At 35.3% G+C, this 19,348-nt stretch overlaps 1 protein-coding gene across 2 annotated transcripts in view; it reads left to right on the top strand.

The window, feature by feature from the left end:
• The window catches only part of LOC128203073 (receptor-transporting protein 3-like), a 42,810-nt gene extending 23,972 nt beyond the window's left edge, over nucleotides 1-18,838 (top strand). Inside the window, exons 1-4 of one of the 2 annotated variants that reach the window (XM_052904335.1) lie at nucleotides 112-2,203; nucleotides 14,108-14,252; nucleotides 14,744-14,914; nucleotides 15,297-18,838. In XM_052904335.1, coding sequence (XP_052760295.1) covers nucleotides 1,845-2,203; nucleotides 14,108-14,252; nucleotides 14,744-14,914; nucleotides 15,297-15,461 — 840 coding nt within the window. In that variant the 5' untranslated portion in view covers nucleotides 112-1,844 and the 3' untranslated portion in view covers nucleotides 15,462-18,838. Of the gene's footprint in view, nucleotides 1-111; nucleotides 2,204-14,107; nucleotides 14,253-14,743; nucleotides 14,915-15,296 lie in introns of those variants that run through there. The other variant, XM_052904334.1, reaches the window with a different exon arrangement.
• The last annotated feature ends 510 nt before the right edge of the window (nucleotides 18,839-19,348 follow it).

Below are 19,348 nucleotides of genomic sequence, written 5' to 3'. Positions count from 1 at the left end.
TTCGTAAGCTTGTACATCTTTATACAGATCACCCATGTATGACAATGTAAACATAGCGTTTCCATTTATTTTGGTGAATTTGCAAATACCCGACTGTTAAACATAAACGTTTATACACATGAAACGCATGACTATGGATTTATTTACTTAATATATGGTTAAACAGAAACTTGAATATCATTTGATATAAAATTGTCAAACCTGTAAGATACCGGAGCCGTTAAACTGGACAAAATTGTCAGTGCTGTTGTGTTTATAGACCTTACAGACTATTGGGTGCAGGTTTCTAGACGCACGAGGCGCTGTCTTGATTAACCCGTTTTAATGAATATACATGAGTGTTCAACCGGTCGTGATTTGAAATAATTCGATTAAAGAACGACGGTGGATGAAACAGTGACAGTTTTAATGAGGCTTTGATAGGCAACAGATGATAACAAGGGAGCATATTTGCAACCTCACGAAAACTATCAGAAGTCTTATCCATAAAGACAAACGAGAAAAATAAGCTTTTGTCTGATGTAAATGTTGTGATTCCGGTTATATAAGATCAAGAACGCTTTCTGAACATCCTAGCGATTATTTCAATACCAGAGCACATCTTAGTGGAGTCGTATTTTGCTGTGGAAAACAAGGAAGTTTATAAGTGAATTAAATACTGACGTAGAAAACATTCGAAGGGCGAAGAGTCTCACGAAATTGCGGTTAAATTCTGTGAAAACGACAATTTGGATGGTTCATACTTAATGCAGCTAAGACGTGCATTGTGTTTTATAAACTTCATAAGCCTGTAAAGCGAACGTTACCGGGTTGAAGTTATAAATTCAATATCAGATTCAAATCTGATCATGTTCGACAAATAAAACTAGAAGTTGTCAGTTTTAAATATTTGCATAGCCTCTTTAAGAAGGATTCTCTACAAGCTGTAGAAAAAAGAGAAGTTTGCGTTATCTCGATGAAATATTACAATCAAGCGCTCTTCTTATACGCTACTTGGCTAAGACCAAATATATATTCGAATCTTTTTTATCGTTATCATCTACTCTAAAACTGTTTGGTGGACAGACGGTTATCCGAAGTTACGGGTACATGCAGCATTGTCGCGCAGCTAACCAACGAAGGCTCGAGCCACTGGTTAGGGCATAATTGCTCATGTACATAGAAATCTCTACATCCCTCGGGCTTTATCGCTAATAAGTAAACACGAGCACGGCTCAAGACCTAATTGACTGCTGTGTTAACAATCTTTAGTGCATCCTTTTGATGGATTTAGTGATGTATTGTTTATAAGGTGATGAAAATATTAATATCGTGCCTGTTTGATTAAGGATTGAGAACAAGGGCCGCATATTAATGTTCTAGGGAACGGAAAGGCTTGGCCAAATTTATCGTTCACGGTGGAAGCTAGGAGTTGAAGGATTCCTCGCCAGTGGTTGCCAGTCAGTCTCGCTAGGAGTTGAAGGATTCCTCGCCAGTGGTTGCCAGTCAGTCTCTTGTTCATACCCAGGCGACACCGGACCAGAAATATCGCGGTAAACAACATTACTGGGTAGAAAAACCAGACAACGAGTTAAACAACGCAGTTCCAAATTATTGTGCTAATGTGGCGGACGTTGAAGTGACGTGCTTGAATATAAAGATACGTACTGGTGACTTTCTTGAAGACACTTCATACGTTAGAGAGAGTTACACTAAAACATTTAAGTCAGGACTCGACATTACAATTATAAGAAGATTGCAGTTGAAGATTGTTCTGTGAACCTTACATTAAGTGTAAACCATAAGAATTGAAAAAGGTATTGTTTTTAATAGACAGTTAAGTGCCAAACGTCAAGCTGGAAATCATGAGATTGACTCCGACACCGACGGCATTTACTTTGCCGACGGTGCCGGCATTGCAGTCGTTGCCGGCGATGTCAATGTCCATGTCGGGCTCGGGAGCAGAGACTCTTATATACTACACAATGTCACAGCCGCCGCCGGCGAGCCCGACTTACTCAACATTCACCAACGGCGGTGCCCTGACTACAGGAATTCCACAATTAAGTCCGAACATTCGACAAAATGTTACCCCGATGGTGAGCCCAGGAGTGCCTCCAGTGAGCCCGGGGCTACCGTCCCCGTCGACGACAGGGCTCGTTCCGGACATTATGCACCTTATAAACTATGGTGATAAAGACATGGGGCTTCTTCTTTCGCAAAGGTAAAAACTTAATCATGATGTTTGGGTAATATTATCTTTACAAGAGGGTATAGTTATCATCTTTAAACCAACGCATTATCACGGCGAGGTTTGAAATATATTTGCACCCGGAGTTTAAAGAGAACTCGTGTGAAAATGACAAATTTACATCTTACGTCGTAAACAAGCGGTTAAAATCATGAACTCTGAATATATCAATACTATTTGATTGGAAAATTGATTATAATTATAATATTAATTAAAATTATTATTTTGTAATATAAATTAGATGTTAATTAACATTCCAATAAAGACGTCCCAAGACCTGGTCAACAGTAATCTAAATGATAAAATTGAAGCAAAAACACTTAAAAAATACTTCAATTTACGAGACACTTCACAGCATTTTAATTCATTTTAATAGTGATATCAAATGACAGGATGATACAAGTAATGTCGTTTGAAAGGTTACTTCAATTTTAATACTACTTAAAGAAAGACAAGAACAATAACAAGACTATTGGAAATGCTTCGAAATTTGCAGAAAGCAAGCGGATGCCAATGTTGGCCAACAATCTGCAATTTGGAAATTGAAAGTATATTAATGTCACCAAATCATTATAATACTACATGCAGTTAAAGTTGTTTTATTAGTGTTGTATGAGGTCTTTTAAGACGCACCTAAGTTCGAAGTGACTTTTAACTGTAAAACATGGCGTTTAACATTTGGCACTCAAGAGCAAATGCTTGTATTAAGTGCCGATGACTGTAAGTTAGGCTTCTGCCCAGAGTTTCGTTGCTATTTAAAAGACGGTCTAGTTAAAGGATCGAGAGAATGGCGAGTAGGCAATCTTTGAAGACACAGATGAAACAGGGTCCGTGTCCACTTTGCGTCTGTAGTCTGAGTTTGCTTTGCTTCTATAATAGCATTTTCACAACAAAATTAAAAGTTTGCTTTTCTGAAGTTATTGAATATCGGCCAGCAAACCCAGCATCCAACGGAAAATGCCAGCACCAATAATTACTTTGTTTGTCTAAAGGACAAGACCGGTAGAGAAGCCATCCTTGACCTACGGTTAAAGGAGATAATCTTTAATGTCACCGTACGAAGTAAGGCAGTTTCTTAAGTTTCTAAAAGGGTCGAAATATCGTGTTTCAGACGACATTCTGTGATGTCACGGAAGCTTGTATGAAAACCTAGAAGGCTCACAAACCTATTTCACGACATCATGATATATAACACCGTCATCTTGATGATAAAGCAGATTGTCTTTGTAAGCATATTTGGATTAGATTAAAGGTCAATTCAACTCTTGCACAACGTTTACCGTGTTATTCAGAGGCTGGGACGGAATCATAGTTTTTTGCGCATGTAACATCCCCACCAATCACACTTGTCATGTGAGGCAGACTTTGTCAAACATGAAGCAAAAGTTCAGCTAGAATTTGATCGTCTCATCCATCAGAGACGGAACCTGAAGCATACAGCATACAACATATGTATCCTGTATCTAATAAGAGAGCACTGGGGTCGTATTCATAAATAATAAATTAATGAAATGTTCAACTAAGTTTCTTAGCATGTAAATAAATGTGATGAATAATATAAGATATTTATAATATTCGTTGTTAAAAAATCTAAATATTTCACAAAGTTGAAAATATCCAGTTAGAAGCTCAATGAATACAGCACCAGTAGTCTATATTAAAGTTGATACAGGTTTCATTTTGTCGTCTGCTTTTCCATGTTTCTGTTTGTTAACGTGTTTGATTGCTGTGGAATTCAGCTTGATATTAGTTTACCACTGCCTTGTTGAAAGGGTCCGTTCATTTTAAGCTCTTATTTCCTATCTTAAAGGCCTAGTTTAAGGACTATTTTTAGGGTCCATTTCTATAATAAAACCTCCCAAACTGCACAGCAGGATACTCAGATCGGAGATCTGATAAGAGGGATCAAGGCAAGTAGATTAAGATCAATACACAGAGGTTGTGTACTGTACATTTTTTTTGCGGGGGGGGGGGGGGGTCACTTATAGAAGTCTTAAACTATGCCTTTAAGGCTATGTGATGGCTATCTTGCTGAACATACATAACTTAAGACTGTTTGTTTTGGGCACAGGTAACACATTTGACTTGGTGCCGTGGTGGGTCTATCACCTTTACAACTGCTAACAATAATTGAATAATTATATAAACGAATACGCGTTCATCACAAACATTACCTAATGCACAATTGGTTTAGGGATATGGACGGTTTATATCCTGGTATTCGTATTATCAATAGCAACAACTTTATAGCATATAAACTTTCAAGTTTCACGAAGTATTCATCGTTTTTGTTTAAAAATCGTCATATTGAGTAACATTTATTTAAATATTGTCGGTTTTTTGCTTCAATGAACCTTGAAATATTTACTGTGTAAAAATTGCACAATATGGGTTTAAAGTAATAAAAGATGAGTAAAATGCAGTAAATTTTCTACAAAGAGTTTAAATTGAGATGAAAATGAGGTAATCAATACTCAAATAGGTAAACTAGGGCAAATAAAAATACAATTAGTGAAATTTAAATGAAATACAAGAAAAGAAAGATACACTGTATATATAAAACAGAAAAGGGAGAGGTTTCCGAGAATAATCATTAATATCGTAGTTTGTTATATTTTGTGTACATTTCAGTGTCATTAATTTCTTATTCATGTCAAGCATTTCAAAATCTACGTGGGAAAAATATATAACCATAGAAACCATTTCTCATGTTCATAATTTCTTTTTATCATTATATTAATCAAAACGCATTGAAGGGCAATCTAGCAAAACGTGTAAAATGATCGTAATTGTTTTGTTATTTAAATACCTTTGGATATAATTTACATGCTATAAGGGATTTAAAGTGAAATGGAAAAGAACACATTTATCATCACAAAAAGTTTCAATCATTAACTTTAACATAAAACATCAACGTATTATAAAACAGTAACCATGTTTAATATTTCGTCGCCTATATTTAGAATTAAGTTGTATTTAGTTGAGAGTTCATCTATAATAAATGCCACATTTAAGTTTTGAATTAATGATATAAAGTTTAAATGTGCGTTTTTTAATTAGATACAATGATTTTTTAAATAATGAACATAAACGGCATTTCGATATTGGATGATTACTTTATTATTTCTTTCGACAACCGAGTATGAAACCTTGCCACAGATGCGCTACACCCAATTTAGGGACAAGCTAGCGTTTTAAATAACAGAACAGTAAGGGATAGCGCTGTATGCAAACATGCAACCCGAGCCGTACAAACAGTTTATATTCAGCAACAAGGCAAGGCGATAAACTTCATTGACGATGGTGTCAATGTTCAAACGAAGGCGTAATTGGAGACTGACCACCGGTTTATGGTCATCCATATCCCGAGGTGTCCATTTTACTTCGTAATTACAGAATTATCGCGCCTCACTAACCATCACCTCGAACAACATTTGACAATAAACATGTTCATGGATAAACGCGACACTGGTGTATCCGTCTCGTTGTTTTGAAATAACATATAACCTTTATGCATGCACATCCTCAAGTTTGTCTTGTAGCGGATAGCCCAGTTTGAAACGTCACCCCTGCTTGTACATGATGAGTTAATGTATGCAAATTGTAAAGGAGCTTGTATCAAAAGCCTGTAAATTGTCTACAAATGTATATGGACGATATTAGTATAGAGTTGCTGGTCGTAACTTGAAACGTCACCAAACAAAATTGACATTACAATATAAAAGGTTTCTGTTCAGTTACTGCTGTCAGAATGTAATTATATAATAGTGTAGAAAATAGCAGGAATATATGTGACAACCTCATTTCAGAATGATTCTAAATGCAAACAGTTCCTGATTTTTAATTCTAGAAACATATTATTCAATGCCTAACTCGTTTGTTTTATCACAATGTGTCATGATACCCAATCGATCACAAATCTGTAATAAAACTTGATTGAATGTTTAAAATAAAAAGAGGTAAATACCAAATTTAGCGCATGTTTGAAGTTTTAAGACCCTGTATAAATATTTCGAGAGATGAGATGTTTACAAGAGAGCTTCCTACGAGTAGGCATTGTAAATTCAGGGGTTTGTTTGAGTATATTTGTATACTTTCCATCGCTATCTGATTTACGGGTACTTGTCATACCGTAGACACGCAGGTTTATAAGGAGAGGTTTAGTGGTGCTAGGTTTAGGGCTAGTTATAATGATGAAAAACAGGTTTTGCAATGGTATGTGCATTCATTTTTGTCTGCTTTGAATGAATATAATTTCACATCAAGGTTCTAACATGCTAGATCGTCTTCAGTTGTGTCAGTTTGTATATAATCACAACAAGTTGATATCTGATAACACACGCAATGCAATAAAAGTAAAAGAAGTACTAGTTTTTAAACTTAAACAAACCCCCGATGCATGTTTTTGTCTTAGTGTCCCTTCTGTTAACTCTGGACTTTTGAATGCCTCAGCATAACAGTTCCATCTTCCGCCTCCGTTTTCATTCAGTTTACAAATAGCTTCTATACAGATTGGAAAACCTGACCCATATTTGCTGTTAAAGGATTTTATTTGCATCTGAGCTGTTGATCAAGCTCGCAGTTTAAGACGTGTCCCTTTATTTGCAATTGAAAGGAATTGCGTTTGTTTTGAGTTAACGCATAGCTGATCGAGCAATCATGTACGGATGGCTACTGTTTGAGTAAAGACATACTTAACAAGAGCTAAAATAACTTGAAACTGATCATGTTTCATATTTCTACGCCTCGTTATTACTCCGAATAAAGCAAACATACTTGACAAAAACATTCAGGTTTTTAGATTTGTTTGCAATTCAGAATTATATGTATACTTTAAGGTTGTATATTTCGTTCAAATGATGTACTTGATGTTAAAACTTTGGTTTATTTTACTGCATATATTGCCTCTTCAAATGATAAACCTTTGAAGTGCCCTCGTTTGAAATATTCATCTCATTTTAGATTGCAGTTCATATATTTGAACTTTATTCTCATTGAATGCACATGAACGGCTTCATAGATAATATTAAACTTATGGTAGTAATCAATAGAATGGCATAATGAACCAGCGGAAAAAAGTAACAGGCTGGTAAAAACTGGTTCTGTTAAAGCATAAGATATAATAGCTACTTTTGGACAGATTTTTTTTTCTGAAAATTGGCACATGTTAAGTGAGAAACCCATATGTTTAAAACTTCAATTAATCATATAAAAACACTTGTTACACAACACAGACTCAGTAAATGTTTCCAGACCATTTTATTTAGATATGTGTTCATGCACTGTTTCTTTTCGTCGTTTATACATGGACAACCCATTTTCACTCAAAAGTTTAAAACTGAAGACAAAAACATCGTTTAACAGTACAATCATGGAAGCATTACCTCGTTCAATACAATCAGACCACCAGACCAGAAATGAATACTTTGTCAAATTCATGCACGACAAGGACGTAAAAACGCAAAAAGCTATTTTCAAATTTGAGAAACCTAGATATACTGGCAATGGAATCAGTTAAATAAAATACATTATAAGACTACGGCGATGTATAGCACTAGAAGAATACGGCGGCGTTAAACACTCTGAAATAGGTCAGAATTGAAGATGGCAAACCGTTCTTGGGTCGGGTCAATAGCACAAAGGGACTGGACGGACAGTTGTAGGATAAGTGTTGATATAAATTAAGGCAAAATCCACTACCAGAGAATAAACGAGAGAAAGCAATGTGTCTGTTATTATGAAAAATGTTATATTGCTAAACCGGTAGTGTTGCTAAACCGCTTAACCGGTAGTGTTGCTAAACCGCTTAACCGGTAGTGTTGCTAAACCGGTAGTGTTGATAGTAATTTAATCCGCGACTTGCTGGCAATATACCAAATAATGTCAAATATGGCGGAGAAGTTCTTATCTCATTCTTATCCATCTCAAGAGAGTGACAAATGTACGTCCTGAAATGCATGTGTGGAGAAGTTTACCCTTGGCTTATGTATGATTTGTTTGATCCCATCGTGTCACTTCACGTCAATATCTTCAGACATTTGGAGAACTGCACTGACATGCCATTCCCTCTGTACATGTTTTATGAAGAATCAGTCCATCAATTTTTTCCCTGCAATGCAAACACAATGATATCCTGCTCAGATACCTTTGGTGCTTATATTTTCATAATTGTATCTTCTAAATCATCATTTCATTTCATTCAGATTCTGCAGATTGGTATGATTCTTTTATGTTTACAAACATCGGCAACGTTTATATTTTTTGGCCATCATTGTACTAAATGTCTTATAGGCAAAATAAAGATTTCTCCTATTCTTCACTATTAAAAGACGACGGCCTTGACCTTGAAATCGGGCATTTGAAACGTTAAAACGCACTAAATGTTACTGGCTTTCCCGAATCTGAACTTGCAACCTAAGCCCATAATAATATGACAAATGACGATTGCAAACTGACAAAAATACAGGTTCCGATTTCAGACCCTATTGTGCTGCATTGTGGAGATGTTAATAGACTTCTTATGGTTCAGCAAGTTTCATTGCCATGGTAATAGAATATCGTGAGTTACGTGTTTTAATAACGAAATTAAGTATAAAGAACTATTCAATATTGAAAAAGCTTTAAAATGCACACAATTGGAATTATAAAAGCAAACTTATGTATCATCATTATTATGTCATTTAAAAGTCCATTAGTTATTTTTCACCTTCGTTCTGGGCTTAGGAAAAGAAACGTGACAAATGATCACAACTCGTATTTACATTGTACAAGTAAAACCCGTTGGCTCGAATTTGTTTAGCTCGAATTCCTCGTTGGCTCGAACTGGATGTAAAGGACCGATATTTTTTTACTGAATTGGAGCATTCCCGCTTGGCTCGAACTTCCGAGGCTCGAGGTATTTTCGCCGGTCCCTGTGAGTTCGAGCCAACGGGGTTTGACTGTTATTGCAATTCTCACCCTAGTCGTTGATGTCTGTATTTTATTGATGTATACGATATGTAAATTACAAACAAAATGCAGTATCTTAAGTTTCAATCCAGAACATAATTCTGCATGGGATAGAACACTGATAAGTCCATTACAGTTTTGAAATATATTATCTTTCAACGACCCAGTGTAAGTGGTTCAAAACCTTTTGATGTTTATACAACAGTATCTTGCATTTCATATATCATTTCAAATGCATGCTTGATAAAGTCAACATGTTTTCAATTTAGCTGAAAAGATGAAGAAAGGAATCCAACATCTCAAACGAGTAATTATGATTTCTACGATCTGAATAACTTCTTTACAAGGTGTAGTTTGAATAGAAAAAATCATCGTATGACGAATCAATTCACTGAATCGAATTGATATAACGTTGTTAAAATATGGTCCAAATTACTCCTAAATCTGATATTTAACAATTTATGAATGTCTTTCTACGTGCCATTTAGTGCTTTGAAGATATTGTCGAATGGGCTATAACCGATTATTTTGATGTTTGTAAATGAATTCCAATGTTTTGAGATAACTTCAATTTTTTGTAAAAATAATAATTCATTGATTGTTCTGTATGATAACGGAGACACAAGTGTCAGATCTTGATGGGCCTTGATTTAATATAGAAGAAAAGTCGTAGCTTAAACGTAAACCAAGTTTAAGACCCCAGATATGTAATAAAAACCAACTACTGGTAAACACGATTTTACAGTCAAATATGTTATCAAAGAAGTCATTGAGCTGTTTTGAATTAATAAAAGTACGAAATAAAAAAGAACACTTTAATTAAGCATCAGTAAATAAATGCAAACATGTATATCTTAAATTAAAGACTCGATGCCTCTCTCTCAGTCTGAGATGTAGTTTTATAAGCGTGTTCCAAATAGCAGACAGACAACAAAGCACCATTGATGATGTTTTCTTATGCACCAGTCAATTGTAACCACAGCCGCCCAGGTCCGGTGGATAGTGGGGACCTTTACTTTCGATCTAGCAAAGCCCGGGTAAAATCCCTGTCCTACGGAGACAAACTGATGGTAAAATCCCCGCCAAATGCCCCAGTACCCCAGGGAACGTAGGTAAGGCCCTTTCCCCGCTATATTTTGCGCGAAGACAAAACCACCGCATTCACCCGGCACTGCGAAGCCACCGAGAAGGTAAAAATACGGCCCATTTCCCCGGTATACCCCCGGACCTGGGGGTGGGGGGTGGGGGGGGGGCTTGTTACAATTGACTGGTGCATTATATATGTACATATCTGAATATAAATCAAATATACGTGCATTGCTTTTAGCAGACATACAACAAAGCGCCATTGATAGATGTGTTCATATACTCGTATATGTACGTGTCTGAATATAAATCAAATATAAGTGCATTGTTTTAATGCTGTCGGGAACATAATACATTTTTTTCAAACCATTTTAGCAAAAGAAATGAAATGATAAATGACATGATAAAAAACTAACCATAATCTCGAGCGAGCAAAAGAACGTTTCATAAATGAGCTTGCAAAATTACAAACATGCACTTCATATTTGACATGCGGTTTATGTATAAAAGCCAAAATAAAACCGCAAACCTTAAAATAGAAAGTAATTTGATTACCAAAGGACATTGACAATTGTTTCCGTCACCATCATGATTTTAAATGGAGCTTGAATGAAACAGACAGTGTGTGGGCTCCTATCGCTTCCGGGATAATAAAGGCACATGAGTTAAACAATACAGAGATCTTTTGTTGAAAACTGCGTCAATTGATAATAAAATTATGAATTCCGCCAATTGACAAATCATTTTTTTTTATTCTAGAAGTCATATGCAAAACGTTTTTTTGTACTATCCGGGGAATATATCAATATTTTTCCTTGATTAAATGATGAGTTAACGTTGACAATTTGCGAACGATTGTTAAGTTAAGGACACGAGGAAATACAGAATGTATGGTACAATAATTGTTCTACGCTCTGGAACCGACTAATAAAAGCCAGTTTGATGTAAGGTTTTAAAAGTCCCGACTGTACGGTACGTCCATAACGTATGTGAGAATGAGTTCCGGTAATACATTTGGATTGCTGATCCCTGCCAGACGGTCATTAACAATGTCATTTATAGACATGTTGCATTCTCGTTCACCAGAGCGATGATGCTATGGGTAGGATTATCATTATCAAACCTCTGATGAATTAGATTGGCTATTGTTACAATAGTGTTCACTGCATGTGTGTGTTTTGTTCTCTGATGTTTTTGTTTCCTTTGTCTTTGCATTATGGGCATATGATCTTGAACTCGCGATTCCACTCAGCTGTACTGGTATTCACTAGGCGGGGATGACTGTTGAGGCACCGGACGCCCCGGCCCTCCCTCCTCGACAATATTTCCCAAGTAACATTCATACAATACGGTAGAAAACATGCATATAATGCACCCAACTACTTAACTCTAGACTAACATCATTCATCACATAAAAGCCTATATTTTCCCGTTCGGGGATGAGGGGTGGGGGGGGGCGTGCGCACTTTTACTTACGCTTCCAAGTTACACCCACTCAAACGTCAACTTCAGACTTCGTCCCTGTACTCGGCTTATATGCATTTAGACACATATCTCAAACCTTTCTCCTCGTATGTAATGCTGAAAGGGAGCTCAGTGAAATCACGTCTGTTTGTATCGTGCTATGTGGATATTATTTATACTACGGCGTAGTTACATTGGCTTGATAGGCCGTACATTTCATTTCCGAACAGTTCCGAAAATCGGTTACACTGCGTTCACAGCGTTAGCGAAGAAATTTGTGGCTATATAATTTGCTCGTTTGAATAACATGAATTCAAAAATGTTGTCCTATCAATTGATTCTATAACATTGAATCGTTTCTATAACCTTGAGCTGTTAAGATGTAGGTGTTTTTCTTTATTCTCGTTGTACACTACTATATCACTAGTACAGAAAGTTCCCATTGAATTCTTAAACTATTCGGCCAAAGGTTCTGATTTCGTCTTCCCGTCTTGAAACATCAAACTTCACCAATCACAAAACCTGACAAAATAAATATTGATATAGCAAAAACTTATTAGAGCTTCATTTAAAATCACACAGTAACGCACCTTTTAATCTTTTATATACCTTTTATGTCATTTTGATGGGCTATTGTATCATTTGAACCGGTCATAATGAACAAATTATACAGAGATATACAGTATATCTTGTACCACATGAAGTTCAAATAACACACAAAAACGTTCTTTGAATGAGATGTAAGGCTAGCAAATACCGATTGTAATGCCTCCATAGGGAACCTGTTATTTGTTTTACTTTGTTACAGTCGAATATTTGTTCTACATGTGTTCATAGTGGAAAAAGAAAATATCTTTTTATTTCTAATTAGAGCATTTGTGTAAATCAGAGCCCGTGTATTGACTTAGTTAGTGAGACAAGGTCCTTTGAAGAAAACCGGCTCTGACGCGTTGATAAAATAATGTCAATTTTCATTTGAAGTCGATATAAAAAGTGAACAAGATTACATGGTCACATTATCAGTATACTTGACGTGTAACAATGCTTTAAGAATGGACCGACGCCGATGACCGACGCCGATGGATGAATTTCCCGGTGACGTTGAAAAATAAACAACGTACACCCAATCCCCACCCACACGATACCCGCTTCCATAATTATGTAACATTCAGCCTTGTCATCGTCTTGTTATTATATAAGTTTGAGAGCAGGAAGTTTAAACTTGTTTTCAAACGTATAAAGGACTTGAGGGTGTAACACAAGTGGTGTAGAGACTACTTCAGTACCTTGTTGATGATGTTTGTATTCGGCAGATCTACATGATTACATACATGGCTGGAACATGTCGTATAGCTTACCTGGCTCAAGATCAACGCCAATAAAAATAATGTTATTTCAAATAAAAATGTCACATTGATCGGGATTTAAATATTTTATTATCTCCGATAACGATGACAATCGCGTCTTGAGGGCCTAAACCTTATTTAAACAAATATCTTAGTAATTTATCACTGGGTTTGTCTCTATATCTTGTCACAACTAGTCGATTGGGATTATGTAAATATATGTAGAAACACACTCATATATTTGATCAGATTTTCAACTGCCATTTTGAGGGTTGATAGGTAGCGGTTTTGAAACACGACTGAACACGAATGGGTTTATACCCGCTATTCAGTAGCACGCGCGGATCATGCGTGATTATGAAATATCGTGTCATTTGTTATATAACATGAATTAATATACTAGTACGTGTCTGTTTTTTTTGTGACAAATGACGATAGCTTAAAGTATCATTTTTCATTGACACATACACGAACCTTCATTTCGCAATGTTATTAATTTCATGAACGGTTACAGTTTATTCTAGAAACACTTATATTGATGAATTTCAGGGACGATTGGTATTATGAGCATAATATATATGGCGGTAATAGGTAACAGCGTACTTACATAAGTGAGGAGTTTAAGGGAGGCAACTTTTGAAAGTTTGAAAATATTTCGCCATTTCCGCATACATATCTACTCTTTCATTGATAGAGTTTCAGACCATTTGTCCTGTTTGATACTGATGAATTTGTTCGAAACAATTCCGATAACAGTCGAAACTCGCTATGTCGAATTATGTTATCTCGATGTTCTGGTTATGTCGAACTGTATTTGTTTCGAATGTGTTGGGTTTAATCATATGCTTCTATTTTCGATTATGTTATAAAATCCTGAAGTCCCAACGACTTTGACGGTCGAACCAGTGACATATTTGGCCTGACAGTGCTACTTTGCATCAAATGATTACCTCAGCATTGCCATCTTTATACTTGTACATGTTTGTAAGAATCTATACACATATTTACCTCCCCTTTCACCCTCTGTTTGCAGGATGGAGCTGGTGTGGCACGGGGAGTTTGATCGGCTGTTCTCCCAGTACTTCCCCCACATGTGGTGCCTCGTGCCAACCTTCTACCCCCCGGGCGATCAGTGGAGGACGTTCAAGGACAGCGCCAAGGTCCGCTTCTCCTGTCAGGTCAGTATCAACACATGGCAGCGAAACTGGTGCCTGTAGAGGAAATCACACTGTTACAAGATTGACAAATACAAAACAAAAACAAAGGAAACAATAAGAAATAGGCCCTATTTTTAAATAAGAACTATGTTAATTGAATAAAATCTTAACCAGACCGATTTCATGTTATTAAAATGACAATATTTTCGAGTGACTCGAATAAAATGGCTGGTTAACACACTTGTGCGAAGAATTATGCCCACATTCTAACCAAAATCGGTGATGATTGAACAAATGCATCTTAAGTTATTGGTCGTACAATGTACTCGACGACGCTCGCCCGCCCGTCCGTCCGTACTTTGGAGATGAGACTATGATGCGTCCCGTTATAAAACGCGAATAGCTGATAACCAGCTATTGAAGAGATAAAATATCTCGGCTGCACGTCAGGGGAGATCACTGCGTAGAAAATTGATAAACCACATATCATACATTATCTCCCTCTATTCTAGGATTGTGGTCACGGGTGGACGTCCATGAAAGGCCGGGTTATATTCTGGTTCGAGCTCAACTATGCCACCAACTCTGGCTGTGTGATGTTTAAGCTGTACGGACAACAGTGCCAGAAGTGTAAGACTGGCAAGTTCGAGCACGCCATGTGGTACCCGGAAGAGGTCGTGAAGGTATAAATATATTTGAAGAGTTACAACACTTACAGTGAAACTCAACTAATGAAGGTGCTGAACGACATCAATTTAAAATACATACACATTATCTTAATCAATCGAAAGTAAGTGACGTTCAGTTTGAACCGCTTGTAGGTGCAAGGTTATTATTGTTACATCCTAGGACTGAATTGTCGAAGCACCAAATATCGGCCGTTCCATTTTTACAGACTAAAATCGTCGTATTCGAAAATCGTCGTAGTCGGCGAAATGTTTCTTGACGAAATGCCGTGGATGCCTTGATTGAATACACTCACGTCGGCAAAAAATGCAAAATGTGTTTTATTCCATACAAAGTCATTTCTTAAAATGAATTAAGTCATACCTGATTTTATTCCAGGTCGTCGGGAACGTTTACAACCGAGTGGGTCAGATCTACTATGGATTTGTGAGGCCCCCTCTCCGAATCGACAGACGTGTGGGAAAACCCAGAAACCAACACAACTCTGAACTCTGCCAGGCCTGCAAAGAGGGCCTCTGCAAAGAAGAGTGGTCGTTTACATGACGACATCATTCGTCATAGTACCACGTGATAAAAATCAGACCAATGGCTGACATATCAAATTATGACGTCAACATATTTAAGATGTCGTCATAGAGCACGTGATCAAATGTTACGTATTTAAGCAATTTTGCAACATATCAAAATATTGTTGTTATGCAATTTAAATGTTTATTATTAAGATGTATTTTAATATATTTCGTTCAAAGTTTGCATTTTATTATATTGTTTTATTCATGGTTGTGATTTTGTAGATATTTATGAGAATTTTTTAATTACAAATCTTATAAATCATAATGATGTTTTTACACTTATCTATATATTGTTTGCTAGAAAGTTGATGAGACCATCTAAAAAGTCGCTTATGGGAGGATATATGAGGTTTTTATGTTAGAATTACTTTACGTGTTTTTAAGTCTTTAAACAATTAGTGTAATGATATCATTTTATTCGTTGTTGTGGTTATTGTTGTTGTTGTTTGTATTGAAAGTTGTATACATTCATTTAGTAGAACATTAGTAGTTTGTTACATATCTTTGTGCTTAATGGTCTTGTAGAATTTCCAAAAAATACATATCAGCTTTAAAATATGATCTGTATTTAACTGTTATACTATGATCACATTTATAAATGGCAAACTATTTTATTGTGAGTGAAACTGCTGTATTCTTGTTTTGTCGTTCTGTTGTCTCAGAAATATTTCATCTCCAAGCTAGTTGAATCATACGTGTACTAATAAGCTTATTTTCGCCCATCGAATACGAACAGGGCTTATCAGCCCTCTAAATTCATATGCGGGTCGGCCCTTTTATTAATCAATAGTTGTTATTATGTAAAACACTAAACAACATAACATTGAGGAATTTTAATAACCATAGAATAATAATGTTTTAACCTGTGTAGGGGACAATTGCCGAATTTTCTTATGATGAAACGGTCGATTGTTTTTCAAATATACACCATTCTAGTTATCCTTAATACATTTATAAACCTAATACACTTCATTTAATATTACATTATATATTTTTCAAATCATTAACATCATTGTTTAATCAAAACCAAATTACACTGTAGTTCCGTATTTTCGAGAGACGAGAAAATTGCTATAATCAATAAATAATATTATAATATTTTAACGCGGTCTTTTGACCATAAATTTCATATCTCCTATGTGTACATCTGAAGTGCTCACCTTTTTGCATTTCTAGAATTAGATTTTAGTATTATTTTGTTATTTAATATTCGATATTTTATTTTGTTTTTTTTATTGTTAGTTTAGGTCATTTTTGTTTTATTTCTAAATGTATTTGTCAATCTGTTAGTAAGTGCATTAATGTAAATAACTTCATTTTACACCATGGTTGTAGTATCGATCAGGGAGTGAAAACAAAATAATTGTATATGAATATATCAGAACAGTGCAGCTGACATATTTTCAGACTTATACATACGTACATCGTCTTAACATGCCGTGTCTTGGGGCATTCAGCGCGAAAGTTTGTGCCTAAATTTAACTTGAACAATCATAAAACATCTTAAATCATTCTTAACCTAAGTCGATTTCCTAGTTTTCATACTCCAAATATAATAAAAATAAAATAGGTTCATGAATAATAGCACGTATATATTCAATAAAATCATTGAAAAAAGTATGTCAGATATTGATAAGATATTATATCAACTGACCAGTGAGCTGCCTAATTTAGGAAAATAACTTTAGTTATAAAATGACCTAAGATGCTTTATGAATTCCAGCCCTGAACACAGACGATTATTAAGACTTACACAGAAGTTCATCGGGGGTGATAATGTATTCCTTGACCAATTTCGTTATAAGGCAAGGATTGACCACCGTCTAGGATGCTTTCGTACTAAGTGTATTATTACATAAAGGATTGTGTTTTACCAGCCCTGACCGATACTATCACCTGTGGTTTACTCTATGCATTTCCTCATTGTTAAAAGATCTTCCAACCATTGTAGTAGCATTTGTTTGGTTTCTGTCATAAATTTTGTGATTTATAATGATGTAAACTGTCTACACACAGTCTTTGTCTGCTGTTTAAATTGATTGTATTGAATGAAATTTTCAAAGAAATATAGTGCTTCCTTATTGTATATATATATATATACATCTATGGGTGGAAGCCGGAAGGATCTATCTGGTACTATAGTTAATGTCAGTTACAACCTTTTTGCTTTTACCACTCGTTTATGCACGAAATGAAGAAAAAAGGAATTTGCCGGTTTAAGTAAAGTAAAAAAATCCTGTTTGACACAATTGTTGTAATATCATTGTGGTTAAGAAATGTTTTGTATATTATCATGTTATTGTTGTTTTTAAATCATATTTTTACGAATTTCCTTTTCTAGATCTTTAGGTATTCGATGTACACTGATAAGCCTTTCGACTGTTAAGCTGCACAATCACAGATTAACTATTTTGACATTATTTTAGTTTTTGGTAACATTGCCTTCAAATCTGTCATATAAGATATCTCACAATGAAACAGATCTCAATTATTTAGAAAATATTGCATTTTCGTAAATCGTTAGTAACGCTTTTAGCAATAATACATCAATTTTCGAACGTAAATATGAAAACTGCGATCTGATCTTTTGTCAGCAGTCTTGTATCATTGGTTTCCAGACATTTGCGCATAAATTGGCTCATTTCGATACAAACAAGTTTTCACAACGGTCAATCAGTGAGAGTGCAGCTTTAATGAGCCATCGGCCGTAATGTTAAACTTTGATGAGTGGTAATTCCATATAATGTTGGTATCCTTTGGACGGTTATTGCTTGCTGATAGCTAATACGTTTAAAAGATTAACCAAAAACTATGATAGAAAAAGTTACAGCAGTTATTATTTTTGGTTCTTTATTCAACCGTGACTGAAATTCAACGTTTAATTACATATTTTGCAAATCTAAAACCAAAATTTGTTCGGCTTAATTTTCACATTTTATTTCTCTTCTTATAAAACTCTATTAACATATACCAAACTAATATGGGAAGCCTTCTGAAGGTCGACTATTATACATGGGAAACCTTAATACATACTTGCCAGCCGTTTGTGACGTGACGTTAAATGGCGAATAAGTGTATGATACTAGCGAATTTTGTTTCTAATAAATAATAATAATATGGTGTTGCATTAAAACACTTTATACAATGTTATACCAACTATAAATATCGTGAGAACCGATGACAACTTGTGTACATCAACTGTATTGTAATATGATACTTAAAGATGGCTTAAACACCTTATATGTGATACTACCCTTTTATTGAATCAAAATTGAATGATTATATTTGTCAAAATCAAAATGTTTTTCATTGTAGCACTATGTGTTCGCTCTTAGAACAAATAAATCATCAATGAAAATCGGCGTTATTTTTATTCGGTCGCTGACCATTCGGAACTTCTCGGTCATTTTTTTTATCGAAAACAACCTCGGATGTATATGAACGGTTTACAATGTCAGAAATTGTTACACTTTAACTATGCTGCTAGTAAATCGCGTAGTTAGTTCAATTTAGCAGTTAAAATTAATGACTTAACTCTTGGAATCTTTGCAACTATACACTTTACTGGCAATCAATTTTAACTTAGATCTACAAATACAAGCTAAAACACTTCATTTAATTAATAAATTAAGATAAAATTTAAACGATCTACTTCTACTGATGTTACCGGCATACATCCGAATTTGTTTTCGATAAAAAAATTGCCGAGGAGTTCCGAATGATCGCTGACATATATTACAGAAGAATAAGACATTTAATAGAGGCGTACAACTAGTTTAACTTGCAAAAAGGGAAGTAACAAGTTTTCTGTCTTAAGTTTCTCTTTACGCAATTATGCTTCTTAATATATTGTATAAT

The sequence above is a fragment of the Mya arenaria genome, chromosome 9, assembly GCF_026914265.1.
Source record: "Mya arenaria isolate MELC-2E11 chromosome 9, ASM2691426v1".
Classification (NCBI taxonomy): Eukaryota; Metazoa; Mollusca; class Bivalvia; order Myida; family Myidae; genus Mya; species Mya arenaria.
The sequence above is the reverse complement of the archived record's forward strand: the minus strand, read 5'-3'. Positions and strand labels throughout refer to the sequence as shown.